Source organism: Falco punctatus (genome assembly GCF_963210335.1).
Source record: "Falco punctatus genome assembly, chromosome: 5".
Classification (NCBI taxonomy): Eukaryota; Metazoa; Chordata; class Aves; order Falconiformes; family Falconidae; genus Falco; species Falco punctatus.
Window position 1 is genome coordinate 21,378,475 of NC_137584.1, and position 24,114 is coordinate 21,402,588.

A 24,114-nucleotide genomic window follows, 5' to 3' on the forward strand; every position below is an offset into this window, starting at 1 on the left:
ATTTGGATTAATTTTGAGGGAGAAATGGCAACTCAGACTTTTCTAGATGAATAAAAACATAATAAGTTTTGGGATCAGTACCACATTTTATTTTTGTGAGATTTCAAAAGAGTAGATTGTTTAAATGAAATCTAGAATGGAATCAAACAGTAACATTTCAGCTCTACTTAAATATTATATAGTATGTGTGATACTGTGAAAAAAGAATAATTTTCCACAACTCGAATGACACTTGTAAAAAAAATAACTTTTTAAATATTCAAAACAGCTTTTTTAAAATTAAATGAACTTTCTTATGCTTAGCGTTTCTTACAGAATCTTTTTCTTTTTATAAAATGGCTTCTTTCAGTCAAGCTCTAGCCTTTGTGAAAGCACAAAGTTTGCTTTGATACAGTTCAAACTGAAAATAGAAAGGGAAAAAAGAGGAAACTTATTTCTTCACCCTGTTTAAAGTTTACATTGAGATCTGAGAAAACCAAAACACTTCAAGTGCCCACAGATTTTCTTAGTGACTAGGGAGGTAAAGATATGAAAAAAAAAAAAAAAAAGAACTTAAAAACACTCCTTGTTAAAAATTGGAAATAAACTGAAGTAACCATTTCCTTTGAAATTACAGAAAAAACAAGTTAAGATATGATTTTGTGAGGATGCCCCCTTTTTAATGGAAAAATTACAAGAAGAATCAATAGAAGTACTAAGCAATTTGAACATTGCTCAGAGCAAAAGGAGTTTTATTGTAGACTATGGCCCAGGTGTGTCCCCTCACCTAATATATTTAATTAGATAGATCTGATTCTCTGGAAACATGAAATAATACTCTAGTGACACAGCTCATGTAAAATTTCTCAGTGTGTACTGTTCCCTTAAACATCAAAAGATAGATGGTTTGATTAAATATCTGCAATGTATGTATTACATTACAACTATATATATATACACACACATTTCATTATTAACCCGTTGCGTACAAAACATTTAATTTCCTTCACAAATATTATACTGTTGTAGTCCATACCTCCATTCAGCAGTGTTTAGAACTTTTCAATACTTTTTCCTTTTTTTTTTGTAAGCCTTGACAGAATTGAAATTACATTAAAATTATTTTCTTGGAAGTATTGGTTGTCAGACTCATAGCATATGCCTGATTTTTCACAGAAGGTGCTTTGGAAAGGGTGGATCTTAACTGATATTAAAGCAGACTTAGCAGGCATTGTAGCCACAGATAAATCACATCCAGAACTATCTCAGTCATTCTAGTAGAACCTATGACTGCTCTTCTGTAGCCTGAAATTAATTTAGAATTCTTGAAATTACTTTCAAAAGATTTTACTTGTCAATGCCTGTAGCTGGCATTCAGGTTTCTCTCCACCTCGAATTCTAGCACTATGGAGCTTTTGAGTACATTGTGTTCCTCCCTTACTCTTTAATTTGACATTTTTGCTAGGTTTTTTTATTTTATTTTAATAAGTTGTAGTCAGAATATTTATTTTTTGTCATTTAGTTTGTGATCAAACATTTCAAAAGATTATATCCACTGTGTAAAATATATGAACTTCACATTATTAGTCCTTAGCTACAAGATATTTCAAGAGGTTTTGAAAACAATGCAATATACTGTATAAAATAATAAACAAATTGAGTCATCATAAGTATAATGTGTAACATTTTATGTAGCCATTAATAAGATTTTTTTAATATATGTAATTTAATATATATAATAAAACCCAGTCTAGACATGAAATCCTTCACTTACTACATCAGACATCAGAATATTTGTATTGTCCTGGGGTTTTTTTCCCTTCTTTCTTTCCTGCGGGGGAATAAAAAGGTATATTAATTTATAAATTGCAATTGAAGACATCCAATAATTGCATATTTAATTTTACTTCAAATATTGTATGTGCACAGTTTTATAATTCTTCTTACATGTCTTGATAGTAGCAAACTTCAGGGAAATATTGTAGCTTTTATGTTGGTTCACACATAATTATACTTTTGAGGAAAGTCTTTATCCAATGTGATTTTAAAATACTTCAGTTCTCAATTCACATTTATCACAATTAGGTAACTAGTTGTTTTTTTTCCTGTTTCCATAGAACAAATTTTCAGAGCTCATAACTTTAGAAAATATGAGAAAATGAATTTAAAAAATAAGTGTTTAGAGAATTAAAATGTCAGAATAATTAATCATAATATTTTTCATTACCAATAAGAGAAACTAATTGTTTATTAATTTCAGGTATGTATTTGGAAACATTCTTGGTTTATTTTTCTGAGGGTTTTAAGAACATTCTGAAGGATAGTAGATTATGATAAATATAAAATAAATACAATTTTAGGAGATTATAATACTATTTAAAGATTTTGTGCATTCCCCATGAACTACTGAAGGACAATATTTTCCATACCTTTTTGATTTTTGACATTTAACAGCTCAAGAACCAAGTGCTGAGAAAAGCAGTTTTTAAAGCTTTCCTAGATTTCAGAGAATCACAGAATGGTCAGGGTGGGAAAGGACTTCTGGAGCTCATCTAGACCAATCCCCCGCTAAAACAGGTTTGCTTAGGACAGGCTGCACAGAGTCGCATCCAGGTGGGTTTTGAATGTCTCCAGAGAAGACTCCACAGCCTCTCTGGGCAGCCTGTGCCAGTGCTATGTCACCCTCAAAATAAATAAGTTCTTCCTCACATTCAGGTGGAACTTCTTGTGTTGCAGTTTGTGCCTATTACGCCTTGTCCTTTTGCTGGGCACCACTGAAAAAAGGCTGGCCCAGTCCTCTTGACACTTGCCCTTAAGATACTTTTAGACATTGGTAAGATTCCCTCTCAGTCTTCTCTGAGATAAAGAGGCCCAACTCTCAGCCTTCCCTCATAAGGGAAATGCTCCAGTCCCCTTATCATCTGCATAGCCTTTTGGAGCACCACAGACAAACTTTAAAATTAAGAAAAAAGAAAAAAAGGAAAAGGAGCCCATTAAAGTTCTGTCAAAGAACTATAGAAGTACATCATAGTAATGATAAACAGTTTAGTTTTTCTTTGTGAGATCTTTTGAGAAACTAACGAATACCTTAAGAGTAATAGAAGTTCTTGAAGCATAGGAATGAGCTGGACATTAGTGAATGAGATGATTTGCTGTTCTCCATGGGGTAATTTTAACCACGGAGCTTTCTGACTAATCTGAGAAATCTGCTTTGTACCAATGACTTAGTTCACAACATGGAATTATCAGATACAGATTTAAAAATGCAAGAAAGCTACCAACAAAACTGGTTGATTTTGATGGGGAAAAAAGAACATTACAAATAATAAATGGAAGCAGATATGTAAATACAATTTAGAAAAGCTCTCTTTGAGATACGCTGCAACAATATACATATTTTTAATTCTTATAAAATATTAGTCAGCATTGTTCAGAAAGAAATTATTTATAAAAAAAAATAATTAATCATTTCAATGAGACACATTTCAAAGTTAGAAGTGTAACAGTCAAATTTCAGTCCTATTAAGAGTTATCATCCAGCGTAATTTTTAAGAGAAAATTTCAACAAAGTCAGGAATATTTAATGAATTAATACAATCTACAGAAATAAAGAACTTCTGGATGTACATATTGACAAATTACCATATCTACCTGCTTATTCTCTCATTTAAGAGAAAATGGAGAGGATGAAATTATTCATGAACTAAGTTTTGTTGCATGAATCAATGTTGATTATATATTTTCATAAAAAGATGTATCTGTCTATGCATTCACTGAAGTCATAGTTTAAGTGATAAAACTCAGTATCACAATTGCTTCATCTTTCTGGTCTTACTTCTTTAGAAGGTGGGCAAACTCAATAGGAGACCTGTTCCCTATAGTATAAGTTGGTTTTTTATGAATATAGTAATGATGGACTAGATTTCCCCAGTTTAATTTCTTTAATTAAAGAGATTGTTTTAATTAAGAGATGTTGTCATTTAGTGACATTTACATTTTTTGGGGGGATGTTGATATTTAAAATACATTTAAATTCTTTCCTTCTTCCTCTTGTTTTTCTCCTAGGGTGGGTGCAAATATACAGTTTTCCTGTGAAGATAATTATGTGCTGCAAGGTTCTAAGAGCATCACTTGTCAGAGAGTGACAGACACCTTGGCTGCCTGGAGTGACCACAGGCCAATTTGCAGAGGTAGGTGCTATTCTTTGGAAATTTTCCTGACTTTTGGAAGGGTAATTTATAATTTCTGCTTAGAAATGTAATGAAATAATATTCAGAATAAAACAAAAACCACCCATATATTATATACGTATGTATGTGTATTAGGGAGCTAATTTCCTTTTAATAGTTTTCATTTCGTTTAATCTTCTTTTTGTCATGTTAAACAGATTTAAAGTAGAACTATTTAATTAGGTTTAGGTTAAACTTTTCTAATTAAATTCCTAAATAGGAGGTCCTGAAAATCACATTGAGTTCCTGTTGGTCCCAGAGATTTACATAGTCCTCATTCTTCGATAAATTCCCTTCTGTTTCACCTATTTCCTAAACCTTACAAATAACCCTAACTTTCTGATTTCTTTTCTAAATCTTTTCTCATTATGGTCTGAACCAATGAGTAAGTTCCTCCCCCTGCTTTTAACAAGCAGAGGGGAAGTTGGCTTTTTGTTTGTTTGCATGTTTTCCATTGCAGTCTACTGCCTGTAATAATAATAATTAAAAAAAAAAAAAAAAAAATATTACTAAAAAGCACAGAAAAAACAAGTAAATACTGTCAAAGTACTCCAGAACTAAGTACAGAACTTTTCCTTTATCTCAGTAGAAAAATTAATTTGGGTTGCACATTTAGATTGTACGTGTTAATGGAAGTCTTAACCCTAGAAATGTGTTTGCTTTATGTCCTTCTACAAGACATTTTAGCCTGTAGAGGCACAGGAAAACCACCACCATTAATTACAAAGAGCAACAAAAAAATGATTCATGCAAATTATTTTATATACTTTTTTTGTCATTTTGAGGTAGATCACAGAGGTCTTGTACTCACAAAATCTTATGATGAATGCCAGTTGCCTGGGCAGCAAATGATAGATTGTGGAAATAAGGATTTACAATCTCTAGACCTAAACTTTTGCTTGTTCAAGAAAGAACTGAAGCATAATCTCATTTACCTAAAACTCATATACATATATAAAAAGTTTTTGCTACCTAGTTAGTTCATAATACCAAAAGAAAAATATGTTTTCCTGTTGCCACAATAGATTTTTCAACTTGTATAATTACATATGTGATATACTTTTCAATTATGTGTTCTTCATTAAAGAATGTAAACAATTTTGGTATGTTGACCACAGCCACCAGCTAAACATCCACCCAGCCACTCACTCACTCACCCCCAGTGAGATGGGGGAGAGAACTGGTAGAGCAAAAGCTGAAAACTCATGGGTAGATGTCAAAGCAGTTTAACAAATGAAGCAATGTACATGCAACCAAAGCAAAATAAGGATTTTATTCACTGCTTCCTATTACTGGGCCTTTTTTTAGATATTTAGCCATTTCCTGGAAAGCAGGGCCTCAGCAAAAATGATGGTTGCTTGGGAAAATGACCATGACTGTGTTGGCTTCCTCCTCCATTCCCTAAGCTGTTATCGCTGACCATGTTGTCATATGGTACAGGATATCCCTTTGATCTGTAGGCGTCAGCTGTCCTAGCTGTGTCCCCTCCCAACTTCTTGTGCACCCACAGCCTACTTGCTGTTGAGATAATGTGAGAAATAGAGAAGGCCTTCATGTTGTGCAAGCACAGCTCAGCAATAGCCAAAACACTGCCGTTATCAACACTATTATAATTACAAATCTAAACCTCAGCTCCACACAAGCTTCTATGAAGAAAGTTAACTCCATTCCAGTCAGACCTAATAAAAAAGATCTACAAAGACAACTCCTGGATGAATTATTACAAGCTGTATGCAACATGGGTAATATTACATAGGCATATCTATGTAAGACTGGACAATATAAAACATAGTAAAAAGAAATAAAATTTGTATCTCCTACTCTTTCCAGAGCAGCAAACCAACTATGAATCATAAGTGTCTCAAACTCAGTGTCTCTTGAACTCAGTGTATTTAAATTAAAAATCTAAATATACCCTCTCAATATTTGGTTTCACACTACTACAGAATAACATGTCCACACAACTCCATTCTTGTTTGTTGGGGTGGTTTTTTTAATCTCTTGAATTTATTCCTGTTTGATAATACATTGCAGAAATGAGCTGAAGTAATCTATGAATGGTAAAAGTAATACTCATCAGAAAGGGGCTATTTGCTGCTGAATTATGTTTGTTATTCCTAGTATTTGCTGTTCCTTCAAATTTATTATCTGCAAATGTCTCTATTATGCTTTACTCCCTCCAGTAAACTTCTAACAAAATAGGATAAATTAGTCCTATACTTCCATTACAATTTCATTTTTAAAAACAAGTTACATTACTTGAACATTCTTCCAAAATTGGAGCTAATTTTTCACAGCAGTCAGGAGTCAAGGGCTCAAGTCAGCCAGTCGCTATAGTTGGTTTTGTTTTTTTTTCCCTAAACGCAGATTAACATTGTTTAGGATGAATGGTGTATAGTCCTGGTTCAGTTCAATGTTGCATAAGATGAATGCTTATGGATGGTGGGAAGTGAAAGACTTGCGTTTTATTTGTAGTCTATATTATTTCAAATCCCTTTATTGACCTTCAAGATGCCAGTATTTGCGGTGTCCATACCAAGCATTTAATAATAAAATACACAATACAAAGAAATGTTTATCACATTTTCTAAATGAAGATCAACTTAAAGTGGAAGAGGTGATAAACTACATGCAACTAGTGTAGGCTTAATGACTTCAAGCCTATGAAACTTTTCTTTCTAATTATATTTCAGCTGGTATAAAAAGCTAAGACACCACAAAAGTTCAAGTTTAGGTTAAGGATATACTGTTACATAAACATTGTGATATATGTGTTTTTTCTCCTCAACTATGGAGGAATCATGGAGGAGAGCACATACTGGCCTTTCTTACATTCATACAAGGAAGGCTTCCTCCATCCACTTGAGGGCAGTAAACTTCTAAACAGAATATTGATGTGATGTTTCTGATAAATTAATTTACATAAAGATTAAAGTAATGTAAATGTTGGGCTGATTAACTGAAAAGGGCTGTTTTCCTTCCTCTTTAGGTAATTTTTCAGGATTTTCTTGCCTGACTCAACTCTATCCAGCTGAAACCAGGACGCTTCTTCAAAGCAGATTGTTATAGAATATATTAGCATAATAGTACTTTCACAGCAAGTTGTTATTAATCCTATGGCAATTTTATAATGTTTATTATCAAAAGAGCAACCAATCAAAAGCAATCTGATTTGTTTTGTCGTTTTAGCTAGAACATGTGGTTCTAATTTACGTGGACCAAGTGGGATTATTACATCACCAAATTATCCAGTTCAGTATGAAGACAACGCACACTGTGTGTGGGTCATTACAACAACTGATCCAGAAAAGGTATGCTTTTCTGTTTGTCTCAGTTCAAACTGTAGGATTTTGGATTTAGGATTATTACATACATATTTGTACAAGTGCATGAACACATGCAACTGTGTATGCTCATTTAAATACAAATATGACCACAGTAGAGATGTTAAGAAAATACATTGGGCACTAGAAAGAAAACGCCATAAATTAGTAATATCTGTGAAAATGTCCATTCAGAGTAATAGGCCTCAATTAATTTTCCAAGTTATAAGTACATTTTCCAATGAAATAGATAAAATAATATTCAAAATCACACATTACTAAATGAGTTGATACTGGATTTTTCAAGTTGTATCTTCACACTTCAGCATTGTTGAGTCTTAGCGTAAAAACCTAACAAACTTTGTGTGATGTTGTTAGGTGTTTTCAATCTCCTGTTTTCCAGTAATGATTCTAAATACATAACTATGAATAATTAGTCATAAAAAGTAGTCATAATGAAGTATTCTTATTACACTGCAGTGTACTGAGATGCATTTTTACTTGTGTTTCTGTAAAATCAATTTATTTCCTCAATAAAGGACAGAAACCTTCCTACCTCTAGGGGGAAAAAAAAAAGCAAAGAAATCTTTCACTTATATTTTACTTTTCTCTAGCAAAATACTGAATAAATGAGTTATAATAACTTGAAGAATGTACAACGTGTATGTACTTTTGTAATTATAAAACACATATCTCCTATGCAGGTTTTTGGAAGACTGTACTCCTGACAACTTTAATATAGTTAGGGAAAAAATGTTTAACTTTATCCCACCATGGTTCCTTTATTCAGAACTGCTCTATTAATTTTATTTTATTTTTTAATTTTCTCCCTTTACTTTTCAAGAATTTGAATTAAGCACTGTTTTTGCATATTTATAATAAAATGATGATAACAATCTCCTTGCTGATGCAAGAAAGTTTAACCATAATCCTACATAAATTGGTACTGACTGTGTAGTGTATTATTGAACTGTACAGTGCATGTTCTATATGGTGGTTCAGACTTGTGAAAAACACTAAACCTCCATCTGCTACAATAACATGGAAGTTCTGTTCATTCTATACATTATATCTTTCTCAATGGCTTTTGGATTTTAGGAGTGCAAAGCTTAATGACATTGTTGTAGATTAACTTACCACTTTGTTCACTGGACTCAAAAAGGCACTCAAATACTATTTTTGTGGCAGGTTGATAGTACATCAGTCACAAGAGTACACTGAAGGAGTTACACACCCAGACAGATCAATTCTTTTGTTTTGTTCAAAATGAAGGGGTATGAGTACAAGGCTTGGAGCTTTCAGCCAGAAAAAGGTCCACATTATTACAGCCAGCTGGGTGGAAGGTAAAGAGGTACATTGACAGACATATTGATAATCACAGTGTAAGAAAAAGAGGTGGAGCTTTACGTCTTTCAGTGCTGTACAGGATGGGCAATAGGGAATTGTCTTTTTATTAATCTTGGATTTTTCTTGCAGTGCAACAAAAGAAGATTAGTTTCTTAACTGCATGTATTATAGAAAGATGGATATTTGCTTTAGGATCTTGATGGTTGTGAATGTGAAGTTTTAAAATCAAACATGTTTAAGGTTTACAGTATTCTCAAGTTGCTTTCACATAAACTCTGCATCATCTTTATCAGTATGTATCAATACAAATCTGATATTGGAACTTCTATCCCCAAATAACTGAATCTAGAGTTAACACATATATGTTGGGATAATAAAAGGCATGAAGGAAAATGCTTTTTCTTTACAGACTATCTGGCTGGAATGGAACCTTTTTCCTACTTCTTTCTAATGAAAAATATTTTGCTAGCATTTTTAAATCTGTGAACTTTAAAAAATCAATTATAAAAATAATTTTCAGGTTTCCCCCCAAAAAAGGAATTTATTTTAAAATGTGCTGAAAGTTGTGCTTTTTTCATCCCTCACTCTTGTTGGAGTTATGAATGACAGAACTCTTGAGTATTGAACTGTGTATTGAAGGTCTGATTTCAAGATTAGATTGAGAAGCCTGCTCTTTTGCCTGTCAGATTTGAAAACATTTATTGTAATGCTTAGAGTCCATGTTTCATTTTCTTTTCCAAGAAAGTAGACAGTTTGTGACATGTTGTTACTGTGTATCTAAATTAGTTTTGACTTACTGTAGCAGTGAATTTGTGTCAATTTCATCAGCTTAGTTTACGCATAGCATTTTACCAGAAAAGATGTTTCCTCTTAACATAACATTCAGTGAACTTTAAACAAGATAGTCTAGTTAAAGTGGCCTTGCACAAAGCATGGAACATAATGGTCTGGAATATTTTAAAGTATAAATGGGGGGGAAAAAAAAAAAAAAAGATGGATAACATTTTCCAAATACTGCATTCTGATGCTGTTGGGGGGAGATTTTTAACGTCAATTCAAAATGAAAACAAATTTCATTTCCTCAACAAATTCATTTGGGGACAGTAGTATAATTCTATTTTTAGCCAACAATATCAAGATCATTGTTAGTTTATTAACCAACCATGTCAAGATTGTTTATTTACCTTTTTCTGAACAACACAAAAACCTAGATTAATCTTGGTTCTTCTCCTGTTCAGAGGTATTTCCATTAAAGTTCCTTTTATTTTTAAGAATTGATTTTCTTCCCTTAACATTTAGTTGTTTCCTCTGGGTCCCGCTATTGTAGCTTCTGATGAGCATCCTACCAAGTTAATTATTAGACTTTTAGTACTTGCAAATACAGCTTTATGGTCCTCTTCTGACACTTTGTCAAGTATATGCTGTAATTCTTGATAACTCTGCATTGTTTTAGTTGTTCTGTTATGCAGTTTCACAACTTTTTAGAGTCAGTTACTTTGATTGTTCTTCTGAGATCTTACTGATCTATTGTCTTTATCTCTTTCTTGCTGTTGGTATAAACTTTTCAGTATGTTCTAAGCATGCATCTATCCCTTGCTGTTTCAATTCTTTCTCCAGGCTGTGTTTTTCTTCATAACACTTACTGCTTTGGATTTCCTGCTGCTTTTGCTATTTTATGGTAACATTACTGGATGCAAAAGTTTCAGTTTTCAGCTCTAGTGTCTACAGGAGGGCAAGGTTTGGTGGTGTCTCAGCAATGATACCTAGTTCTGCACAATTCTTTCCTGACTGATTGTGGATTGTAGATGTGCCATGGGCTGCAATAGTTCTAAGTGTAATGACCTGGTAAATAAAAACTGTGTTCCAATTACAGGTTTTTTTCTGAGGAATGTACTTTCTCCACAGTACAAAGCATAGATATTAATTATTTGTTTGGGCCTAACAACTTCCTCCTTCTTTACAAAAAAGGTACTCACTGCAGTTGCCATAATTGAAGACACTGGAATTTATTTGAGGGAAGGTGGGAAACTTCACGTAGAGTTTTATAGAGCTGAGCATTCAGGTTTTTGTATAAAGTTGGATGATACCTTAATATGTTATCATCAAATGGTATTTCTGATTTATTGTCTCTCAAACCACATAGCTGGGAAACTTCAGGAGAACATGCTTACTCAAGAAAACTTTTCCCAGTTCACAGCTAGGGAATCCACATACTGTTAAGATTGAATTTAAGATCATTTCTTTTAAGATAAATCTTTCTTGCAATATGCTCTAAAAACACAGTCTTAGTAAGTAGCATATCATAATATGCAGGTTTATTTCAATGAGGTTAGATTCATGGATTTGTTCAAAGTTTATGGTAACTCAGATGTGATCTGTTAGTGCCATCCCAATTTCCCTGTTCCATGTAAGTAGCTTATGCATATATTATAATATGTAATGGATTCAGAACCTTTGTTTCAATAGACAGGTTTGCTCCAATTAGATGTCATTATTGTATTCTGTTGCTTAATATTAGGGTGTTTTTTTAGAAAGTGCCTCCATAAATAGCCTGCTTTTTCAAAGCTTCATTACAGACAGGGCTCCCCTCCTTTGGAGTTGCTGATCAGACCATCCTGCCATGAGTAATAGGATGTTTGTCAGCATGTCTCACATCTACAGCACCTGCAGTCTTACCACTGCACTCTGACTGGGGAGGAAAGCTCTTACTGAACACTGTATCTCACCCTTACTAAAGATTACGAGGGGACTGCCACAGTAGTGATGTGTATCTGTAGAACTTATCCTCTATCTCTGTACCACAGATTGTTGAGTTGCAGAGATCTTGATCACAAAAAATATGTAGATGTAAGAATGACTTTCACTAAACTACTGTGTATTCTTGCCAGTGTACAGGCACATGCTAGTGATTTACTCAATTATTATTTCATAAGTCTCAAGACACATTTAATAGAGTTGTATGGTTTAAACCTGGCCAGCACCTAAGCCCCACGCAGCTGCTTGCCCACTCCCCCATGGTGGGATAGGGAAGAGGATTAGAAGAGTAAAAGTTAGAAAACTCATGGGTTGAGATAAAGGCAGTTTAATAAGTAAAGAAAAAGCCACACACACAAGCAAAGCAAAACAAGGAATTCATTCACTACTTCCCATTGGCAGGAGGTGTTCAGCCCTCTCCAGGAAAGCAGGGCTGTATCACGTGTAATGGTTACTTGGGAAGACAAACACCAGAATGTTCCCCCCTCCTTCTTCTTCCCCCAGTTTATATATACTCAACATGACATCATATGATATGGATTATCCCTTTGGCTTGTTCAGGTCAGCTGTCCTGGCTGTGTCCCCTCCCCATTCCCATGCCCCTCCAGCCCTCTTGCTGGCAGGGCCTGAGAAAATGAAAAGTCCTTGACTTAGTAGAAACATTCCCAAGCGACAACCAAAACCATGCATGTGCTGTCAACATTGTTCTCACACCAAATCCAAAACACAGCTCTACAGCAGCTACTAAGAAGTAAATTAACTCTGTCCCAGCCAAAACCAGGACAAGAGTGAAGGAAAAGATCACTGTGAATTTAGAAATTACTCATTTGTACATCCTGTGCCTTGTAGATCATACAAATACACTAAGAACTTGAAATCATGATTTCTTATGGTGTGTTGAAAATTAAAGCAGACTTTTGTATTTTCTTTTTTTCTTTTGCACAGTATTAAAACTTTATTTTGTGCCAAATGTAAATGTGCATATTTTAATTTAAATTTGAATGTCTTTATTTTTCATGTGTGGAACAGTGTCTTTAATTTTATGGGGATATAATATCACTTACAAAGGATTCACACAGTTTAGAGTTAAAATTATTTAGGTCTCAGGTATGAAAAAAACAAGTACTGGTTAAGTTCCCTCTTTCTTTGAAGTAGGCTCATGTATTATGAAATAACTAAAGCAATTATATGAGAAAGCTGTTATTGCAATATAAGGTTGAGATTTTCAATTTCTAGTGTCCTAAAATCTTGTATAAGACTTCCAGGGTAACCTTGATTCTCTGTAGTCTTAAGCACATTTCAAAAACAAACAAAAAGACTCTGTATATTTTAATATAATGTGGAAAATGTACTTATAAGCCTACTGGGAAAATCCTGTTATATATAACTCACTACAGTATAAGTACATCCTCAATTTGAATTTAAATACATAAATTGTAACACAGAATTCTATATACACACAACTGACATTAGAAAAAATACATATATTGTACAAAAGCAAGCACAGGGGTTTTTTTAGTAATATCTTTGTGCTTTCTGTGTTTTGTGTATACTTATTAGAACATTGTGATTTTTGTTAATAATGCTCGTATTTCTACCTTCCAAGACATCATGTGAATGAGATGTAGTAATATAGCCTCTATATAGTAATTTCTTAGTAAGTTTACTGAAGCTTTATTGGATGATACTGTAACACAAATAGAGCTTGAACAGAAGACTCAGTTCTGGCACTGCAGACATTTAGGATGAAATTTGATTTGCACATATGGGTGCTACATGTCTAAATTCCAATTATACTTGACACAAATCTGTCAAACAGTTAGTAGAGTCAAAACAGTGCTTCATCTCATCCTACTCATTCTCCCACTATACTTGGCACTATTGAGGCCATACCTTGAATACAGTGTTCATTTTGGGGCCTCTCACTCCCAGGGAGATGTAGAGCATGTCCAGAGAAGGGCAATGAAGCTGGTGAACGGTCTGGAGAACAAGTCTTAAGAGAGGCAGCTGAAGGAACTGGGGTTGTTTAGTCTGGAGAGAAGGAGGCTCAGGGGCGACCTTGTTGCTCTCTACAGCTACCTGAAAGGAGGTCATAGGCAGGTGGGGGTAGGTCTCTTCTGCCAGCTAACAAGTGACAGGACAAGAGGAAATGGCCTCAAGTTACACCAGGGAAGGTTTAGATTGGATATGAGGAAAAACTTGTTCACAGAAAGGCTCGCCAAGCATTGGAACAGGCTGCCCAGAGGCGTGGTGGAGTCACCATTCTTGGAGGTGTTTAAAATAATGTGTGGATGCAGTTCTTAGGGACATGGTTTATTGATGTACTTGGCAGTCCTGGGTTAATGATTGGACTTCATGATCTGAAAGGTCTTTTCCAACATCATTGATTCTATGATTCTAAAGCAGTCCACTAGAGACTGATCAGCTAAATCACTGTTTGGCTTTTGTTCACTCTCACCTGATCAGAACTAAAAGGGATTTAGACATTTTTCATTGCAGCATGCAGTGTTTAGTATATATGCAGCTTTGTGGAAGACAGTATGGTAGTTTAGGTGAGGGACATGTCTCACATTGAATGGGAAGGGTCCCGTAATAGCCATATGTTGAATGAAAAAGCACAACTTTCAAGTAGGGGTATACCAGACTTAGCTAAAAATAAGTGTCAAAAAATTTTATCCCCTACATTAATACATCTATTTTTAAGTGTGAGCCTTTAGTGAAACTGATGCATGCAAATGAAAACTGCCTTATATATTGAGTTTAGATGTCTCATTTGTGCATGTATTACAAGAAGTTTTGACTCTTGCTGCCTTAAAGATTGTTGGAGGTAGTAATGGAAGAGGGATACCTGGGATCAGTACTTGTCTCATGATGAAAGGATCCAAGCACATATTTCCTGCAGCACAGAAAAGTACTGTATTTTCTGTTTGTTGGGAAAGCTAACTAAAGGAGTACTCTTAATGCTTCTGTAATTATTTCTTGTGGTATTTGCTTGATTTTTCTCAGATGATTTCTAACATCAAATGCAGAAACACACCCAACTCTTAAGGTTTTCCATTCTAAGGCAATTACTGCAAATACAGGCTGACAGTTATATTCCTTGTTGCATACTTTCTCTCTGACCTTCTTTCTTCCATCCATAGGAGACTAACTACTGAGCCTTATCTGTGCTCAGTATCTCAGATTTGCTTTCAGGATATCAGTTATGTTTACTCGACTGAGATTTAGCTGTGGGGTATGAATTTTATGAGCCTCGGATGGATCTAAATATGACATACTGAGATGGAAATGGCAATTTAGAGGGGGAGGGGAAAGTAGAAATTTTCGAAAGAAATGATAGAAGCATAAACATGAAGGAATGGAAAAACTGAAAGAAACTTAGCAGTAAATTTGCTGTGATATTGTCTTTGATTTTACAATAAAACCATGTTTCAGAAAGACAGCTGGAATATATTGGCTGATAATGCAATGCTTGACAAACAAAAGATTCAGCCTCCAAACAAAGTGAATGTGTTAGAATGCAGCAATGTTTTAATTGGCAAGAATAAGCCATGTATATTTGGCTTAATTAAAACTATTAAAAAACAAAAAACCCTCAAAACCTTCAAAGTTTTCAAGACAGTTTTGTTAAATACAAATTTATGACATTTTAGAAATTCTAATGCTTCTCTCTGTTCATGTTCTAATACCAAGCCAAAGAAAAAGAAAAGAGTTTTCCCTTTCAAAAGATGGCAATATGTAATATTTTCACTGTGATATGTTTGTTCTGTATGTTCATGGGTAAGAATTATACAAATCCATTATTGTAACTTTTTAATGTAATACTTACTGCAGTGAAAGTGATGTGGATTTGCCTTTCTCATAGATACACTTCTCCTGCCTGGATGGCTGTTAAACTTTTTGTTATTTTAGCTTATATCTTGAAAACATAAACAAGCTATTCCTCTTTGAATTTGTTTTGGTTTTGGGGGGGTTTGGGATTGTTTTTATAGGTAAAACAATTCCCTACTCAAAAAGTACAAAAAGCCCAGAACTGTATAACATGTACATGTAACTATTTGTTTTTCAGTGTCCAGAGGTTGTCTTTAAAAGTTAAAAAGCAAAACCACAAAAAATAACAACTACAGCGACTACACTTTCATCATTGGCATTTATTGTTATCCAACCACTCTCATATATGTATTTCTCTTCTTCCTGAAAGTAGAATTGTTGCCTCCAGCTTTTTTCTTAGAGGATCTTAACTACTGTGAGTGCACTTAGAATTCCTCCATCATTTCCTTCCTCCACTATGTTTTTTGTCCTTTCATATTCCTTTGCCTCAGTTTCTCCTTTTTTGTTGTTTTGATCCTCTGATTTCCATCAACATATTTCTTTTCTCTTTTAGCTTTAATCCTTTCTTCTTTTTCTTTTTTATGTATTTTCAGAAAGGAAAAGATTCATATACAAAATTCAAATACAGAATCCTAATGTTTTTCATGGTTCAAATGGATTTCAAAAAACAATAAATGAATGGTCAACTGAATTTTTAACTTTTTTTTTTTTAAACAGAAGAAAACAGTAAGTTTTTATACATAGTGACATATTATTCCACAAAAAAACCCCCAAACATTTAATTTCTTCATATTGGAAAGACTTCAGTCAACTTTACTAAATGGAGAATCAATCAGACTTCTTGAGCCATAGGTGAATATCCATTAAATATGTCTAAATATATGACACTTTCTTAAGTAGTATTTATCCACATATTATAGAAGATAAATAAACATGTTTGTTATTACTCTTACACATGCATTCTTATACAGAGATATATAAACTACTGAATGTTTTACTTACAGAATCCAAAACATATTAATATAGCAATATCAACTCATTAATATCTTCTCATTTAATTCAAGATAGTTCCTGGCAGGAAAAACTCATAACAGAGAATGCATCATATAAGAACATTCTGACTCTGTGTTAATAAATAAATAAATAATAATAATTAAAATAATCTACAATTAAATTTCCATATGCTTTTCATATCTTGGTTGTTCTACAAGTTAGTTGCCAGTTCCCTTGCTAGAGAAATTTCTGGCTTATTCAATAATACATTGTCAAGTATATAGATCTAAGATATCCAAGTTTATGTGTAGATTTTTTTTCCCTGGAGGTTGAATGTGTCTGCAACTATCGATAGTATATCATACTTGATAATGTCCTTGGATGTTGTCTTTGTTTGTATACCCTTCCCCCCCCAACCCCGTTTATTTTTTTCTTCATTTATCACATATTCTACATAAGTTATCTTTGTGTAGACCCTGTGCAACCTCATGGCATTAATAATGAGAATAACATAAACCCACATTTACTGCCAAGAAGACAAGTACTTCAGAATGATTTAAGCATCCACAGTTCTGGTTTACCTCACAGAGCATGTTATTTGCTTTGCCTTGAAACATAGGTGGTCAGAGTTTCTTTGTGTGTGATGCTTATCGTTTATCTTCTCTTTGAATCTTTTCTTGGCTACCTTTTCTTTTGGGAAAATGCCAGCTGATAACTTACAAGCAAATAATAGGAAATTCTAAGAAATTCATAGATGGCAAAGTAAAGTGTGTGTGTTTATATAGGAAAAATATAATAAGATTATTTTTTAAATTATTAGTATTTTCTGAAAAGTATTACAATTCCTTTCAATTTTCTTTAGCAATACTGTAGATTTGGTGTTTGGCATCCCATCAAATAGAGGCCTCCAGTTATTTAAGTAACAAATTAATGTCAGCACTTCATTCAATTAACTTATTTTTGTGTATTACTGAACAGGAGCTTCATATTATAAGTAAAGAGCCATTGTGGAGAATAATAAATGCAGGACCAAATCATCACACATACGTTAAGATGTGCAAATCTCAGATTTCCGGAGGGTGATGTTAAAGGGGAAGAATAAAAGTAATTCTGCTTCTTGGAAGTTTTACTTAGTATAAGGAATATGATAGGGTTTGCAATAAGTTATAGAATAAAAAGGTTTTCAAAGTGTTGTGGAAAAAAATGGCACTGGGACTAATTTGATAGCTGGGATCCAGCATAGGAAAAATAAGCTCCAAGGGTATATATACTATGTGGCCTGTATTAACTTCTCCATAATTAATGCATTTAAGTGCACTGTCGAAATTAGTTTTACTTCTTTAGGATCTTTCCGTCTTCAGACTAAACACCTCAAAAGGCATTGTAGCCTGTTTAAGATCAAATTTTCCTCTTGCCTTTCATTAAGTAATGAAAAGACGGAATGATCAACAATGAACTTCTGTATTTAAACATTTGTATATATCTCTTTGCAATATGAAGGATTACTAATGTCTAATACACAAATGTGTATTTTTTTTTTAATGTAAATTAAATACTTTGGTTGGAGCTGTTTAGAAATTTAACACATTTAATGCTACTTCGAAGTAAATAGAGACGAAAAATTAAATCCTAAAGTGTGATCTCAGGAAGAATCAAGGTAAGTATTAATAGACCAGCTGTATATTGTAAAAGGGATTAGCATAGGTTAGCATGCAGATTTGTCAGATACTTGATCCAAGAAAGATGTGGATAGAATTGAAGCATGTTACAGAAAAAAAAGAATGGTTCAGCAGTTGGTGAATTGTATTCATTTATTCATTTGTAAAAATAGTTAAGAAGCACCATCACAAACAGCCAAAACTAAGATGATGATCCTTCCTATGCTTAACTCAAATTGGCTTACTTTAGCATGTGAACATTGACAATATGACTAGATCCGCAGTACAGATAACAGACTCTACACAACCTTTTAGCCATAGCTTTTGAGTTAGCAGACAGTCTTTAAGTCCTGTTGAAGACTATCATGAACATTTGGGTCTACATCAGTCAGTCTGTCCCATGTCTATATGTGAGTCATTTTTTAAAAATGTTTCTTAATAATTAAACATTGCAACAATATGCAGAGCAAAAGTTTAACTAGCCTTTTAAAATGTGGCCCTATTTGCTTCCACGAATATTGCCAAAAAACTTTCGTGAGAATAGGTTTTACACATGCTTAATGCTCACCTGTTATACTAGAAAATAACATCAAGTGCTTGCTTATTTCTCTGTCTGTATGCAGAATTTGACTTGCATAAATGACCAGTGTTTTCAGTAGGAAGTAACTTATTCATAGATTTTATTTTTTTTATTTATTTTTTTTCGTTCCTTACATTTTCCAGTGTTCTTATGAGATAGGACATGCAATGAAATGCTGAGTTTGGTTACCTGTCCATCTTTGTATCCAGTGGAAGAATGGTTTAGACAGAGCTTGTCAGATTGGCCAGCCCTTTTTCATGCAGCAATCATCTCGACATTTTACTCTTCATTTATTTAATAGGTAACTGTTATCACTGTTCAAAGCTCACTGAAAAGGATACAAGTGAAGAGGCTGCAAAATAATACATATGTCCTTTTGTAAACAGACCAGTGCAGAGTGCTGGCTGGAGGGCAGGGAACCTCACAGTTTTCTGCACTGTTACATTGTCTTCATGATGGATTTGAGCACTATAAACCAGAGTTCATGAAACAGCGATTAATCACAGTCACAGGAAAAGCAGTTTCACAAAACCAGAGGAGAGTACATTCCTATCATAAACACAAGGAAAGCAAAAGAAATAATAATGCTGCAGGTTTGCTTCCTTTTCCTTGCCTACATTTAGGCTTTTTTTGCCAATTAAACATGTGCTGCTTATATTTTTTTTTCCCAATAAAAGAGAATTATGCCTTAAACTGAATAGTTAGTCTCTCTGTAGCCTTTTCAATTATAAGTATTGCTATTTCATTTTCCCATTTCTAGGACAAAGCAGATGTTTTGATAACTGGGCAGCAGAAACTCCCCTTCCAAATTTTTAAAGTGTGATGACCCTGAGTGGATTTCATACATTAGACGTGGCCCGAGACAGAATATACTTGCAACACTGCAGAACTTCTGCCTGTGCTACAAATCATTGTGGCTACTCCTTCCTGTTTTACTATGCACTAGATCCATATATACACTAAATATATTCATTATTCCCCCCTCCCCCCTTAATCCAAACTTCATCTTTGGAAGCAATAAGTAAAATAGAATAAAATAGTTTAGATAAATATGACCAGGAGCCTTTTCATTTAATTACACCATCATGCATACCGGGAGGAGCTATAGTCTGTCTCTGTGGAAAAAATACTGCATGATTAGTCAGACTCCTGGAAATAATGTAAGAACAAAATTTAAAAAAAATAAATTTGGCCGTTATCATTAAGAAATCTCAGTGTGATTCTATGCTAAATACAGTTCTTGTTTTCTGCCTGTTTATTACGACATGAAGAGAAACTGGTGATTATTTGGCTAAATTAAATGCTGGTGTTATTTCCCCTCCAGCTGAATTTCAGTAAATTTATATGTAAAACCAAAACTGTATTCAAAAATATTCCAACACTTTTTGGAAAATTTTGTTTTCCCAGTGTTTAATATATTTCAGAGAGAAATGTACTGTTTCCACTTGAGTGCATCATGTAGTGTTTAAAGATTATATACATAAATATATTTTTACAAGTCCTCCTAGTTATTGAAACACGTAATCACATCAATATAATAACCTTCTTACAATTTACTGCAATTTTCTTATGATGTAAAGCTATATGTAATGGAGAAATCCAAAATGATATATGAAACTTGTCATCTGATTAAATTATCATCTAAAGAGAACCTGACTTTGATCAAATAAAACAGTTCCAAGATTAGATCTTAACTTATTCAAGATCATACACTGGATCACTTCTTTACTAATTGCAGTCTATTTTCTTTCACCTTGCATTTAATGGACTTTACTGGTTTAGAGAAGAAATAAGGGCTATTTTACTATTTTTAACATTTTTGAATGTTTTTTATCAATTGTAATTGCCCCATGTAATGTAAACCCCATGTGTTTCCCAGCTTATTTTAAGAGCTCTGTGAGTGTTTATGTTCACAGGTTTTAATCAATGTTGAAATCAGGAAACATACACATTTGGTCCTCAGGGGGCATCGTGATGCTAACAGTATGGCTCATCCTCTTCTTGGTTACCAGTTGTAAACTGTTTAAAGGGTTAATGTATCTACATGAAGCTTTAACACATTTCTGATCTCAGAGGTCATCTCTTTGCCCCTTTCATTGTGTCCCAGAGCTATAGTAACTCCTGTACTAGATTAAGGGAAGCAGATGTGAGTTCAGAGCTGTGTAGTAATTCAGCTGATGCATGTGCCCATAGCGGGAACCACAGGAAGAGCTCCCATCTTAAGGGGGTGTTGGTGAAGAAGCTTGTTTTCCTGAGCATAGAAAGGCATTTCATTTTTTCCAATTGTTTTGCTAAGAAATAGGAAAATGAAGCCTAAAACATTGCAGGTAGTTTACTTTTCAAACAGTGAAATCACGAGGGCGTCATCATGCCTTTTGAGTTTTTCATGCCTTTCAAAAAAGGAATCACCTGTTAAGATGATCCTTTCCTTTCCAGATGGCAGGTAAGTAAGATGAGATTTCCCAGCATGATTTTCCCCCTCTTCAAAATAGGTGGTAACTTTCATCGTTATGACAAAAGGAAATATTAACCTAGTGAAGAGTTTAGTAATTTATCTATTAAAAAATCACTGAGACATAATTTACTACCTAATCTTTCTGAAGTATGCATAAGCAAATATATCACCTGTGCACCATGGTAGAGCATTCAGAATTGACGTGAGGCTTAAACAGAGGCTTCACTGAAGGAATAAGACCTACGTTGCTCTAGTTGATATGAAAGATTAAAATGGAGACCAGCTCATTACAATGGAAACTTATCGCTGCCTAAGGAGGAAAACATCTTTGGATCACTAATCAGTTCTTATTTCAAATTTGATATTGAAATGAGCAGAAGAAAATGACAGATCATGTAAGACGTGAAGTCTGAAGCCGTGGAAATAAGTGATTTACATTTTCTTGGAATTTCATCAAGACTCTTACTCTCTCATGACTGTTCTGTTTTGCGACGCACAGGACTTCTGTTGTCATGGAGTTCACAGAATCTGTGAAAGGAGAGTTTCTTTCATGCAGATTTTAGCCTCTCTGCAGAAGTCATTCTTCTGAGCAACGTTATCCATATTTAATTATTAGCATAAGTAACTGGCAACAAAGTACAAGTCAAGAAGATAAAAGATCTAATTTATTTCTTCAATCAAAATTCAGAAGTTTCTGGGAGGCAAACCTAGGGATTTTAAATGAAGGTGAAAAACACATGGTCTGTTTAAAACCTTTCATGAGTTCACACTGAGATCTTGCAGAAACTTTCATCTGCAGGATCTCAGAGGGTGGGAAAATGAGAGAAAGAGAGCGAGGACAAGATCCAAGTATTGCCTCCAGTTGTACTAAGAAAATAAATTAGGCTATGTTTACATTGGTTTAGTAGTTCAGTGCACCATGAATAGCTTTATATGGAAAAAAGTTAGTGCTAAGGGCCAGATGTCCATACTAAATATATATTTCAGAGTTTTTACTGTGGCCTAGTTGTACTCTGCCTGTTTAGGCTGAATGCCTATTACTGGCTGGGGAACACCTTCCAGCTTAGTTTCATCCAAAAAGAACACAATTTATCTGTTCTGAGATTGCTCTGTGATGTAAACCAAAGCACAGTAACAGGAGATGGCTGGAGATTGTTTCAGAAGTGCACCCTTGATCAAAGCCTTATGTGAATGTATTTTTAATCTTCTGGTACACTATCACAACACATAGAGAAGGCTGACATTTGCAGACACTTTGTACATGCAGGACTAAACTGAGTCCATGGATTAACAAATAAATGCTCAGAAATGTCCTTTTAAAATGTTGTATTATCTTCATGAAATTCAGACAAAAATCCCATCCAGCAAAGTAGCTAGAGAAGCTGCCTTTCTTAGGACATGGCCATTATTGAATATATTCTTGCTACCTAATAGGTTGTCGGTTGGTTTAGTTGTTTTTTTCCAAGTCAAAGGTGTCACTCATGCAGGGTATGCACACAGGCAGAGTATATGTCATGTGGTAATTCAGTCTTTCACACAGTTAATATAATTCTTAGTACTTTTCTGGGTTATCAGACTGTCAAATTAAAAGCCTTCTGAATGACCATTCTTTTTAATAGTAGATTAGACATTATGAAACATTTTAATGTCAACAATATTTTTCTCTGTAATTAGGTGTTTTTCTTCCCATCCCTGATTTTAAACAGACTTACTGGTAGGTTGTATTTACTTCATGATACCTCTCAGAGGAAATAATTGCATGCATACTATTATGTATGTGCAATTCTGTGAGTACAACTCTAAACGTTTACATTTTTTTTTTTTCTATATTAGCCAGTTATTAACTGTAGAATCAATAGCTTTTCTGCTTTGACCTTATCTAAAAAGAAAACAGGTATTCATTTTTTCTTCAAACAAGATACTAAAGTTTTGTTCTTGCTCATCTCTTTTTTATAATGGCCATTTAAACAACAACAAAATAATCTAGCAAATAAACTAGTAACTACTTCCACTTGAATTGAACAATGGGATTCTAATGTTTCCAAGGTAAATGTTCAGCTACTACTCAAAATTCTCTACTACTGCATAAGGCAATCTCATTGCTGATTCTATTTGTTCATTCCGTACTGTTTAGTTCCATCAAATGAAAATACGAGACTGATGGTATGTTTTTGCACTTGGGATCCAATATATAAATTAATAATGCATTCAGCTGGTTGTCACTTTTAAAAACGCACTCTCTTGATATGATTCATTTCAAGACTAAACATATATAGTTAGTGGTCTCAAGGCTCAGTTGCCCACCAAAGAAATCCCCAGTTCTTTTTGAGATTAAGTTCTATTGCTTTTCCGCCAGGTGTGGATCCAGAAAATCATAGGTTCCCATAGATGCTGTTCTATCTGTCAGACCACAGATATGTCTCTGATACCCTAACCCAGGGGTCCTCAAACTTTTTAACCAGGGGCCGGCGCGCGGATGAAGTGGCAAGCAGTCATCTGCGGCTGCTTGGTTTCCACCCCCAACCCCTGGCGGAGTGGGGCAGGGTGGTTCTGTAAATACCGGGGGGCCGGATTGAGGACCCCTGCCCTAAACCATCTCAGTTAGCACTAGTAATTTAATTGTGGGCACCTTACTGAGCCCTCAGTGACTAAGCTTCAGTTATAAATAGGAGAACCTACACAGTAACTCAGCTTAGCCTGAAGCAGACATCCAGCTGCCAGTTAGATGAGTAATTCTTTTAGCTATATTTACTGCAGTGAGAGTTTATATGCCTAAAGCATCTTTAGACACAAATGGATAAACATCTACATTCAGGTGTTTTAGAGCTCATTTCAGCTACTTCACCATAGGCTTATTAAATACCATTTGAGATGCCTTAAGTAATCCTTCTTATCATCCAGCTGCTGCTTCAGAAAACTGTGGACCTCTCAGATCCAGATTCTGTGTTTTAGGCAATATGAGGAT

The 24,114-nt window shown here is 34.3% G+C and overlaps 1 protein-coding gene across 6 annotated transcripts in view; it reads left to right on the forward strand.

The window, feature by feature from the left end:
* Positions 1 to 24,114, forward strand: part of CSMD1 (CUB and Sushi multiple domains 1) — a 1,231,811-nt gene that overhangs the window by 809,211 nt on the left and 398,486 nt on the right. For all 6 annotated transcript variants that reach the window (XR_013928146.1, XM_080387724.1, XM_080387722.1 and 3 more), the window contains 2 exons: positions 4,045 to 4,169; positions 7,398 to 7,519. Coding sequence is in view for 5 of the 6 variants with exons in the window: in XM_080387724.1 (XP_080243850.1) it covers positions 4,045 to 4,169; positions 7,398 to 7,519 (247 nt within the window). In the remaining variant the exon portion in view is untranslated. The remainder of the gene's footprint in view (positions 1 to 4,044; positions 4,170 to 7,397; positions 7,520 to 24,114) is intronic.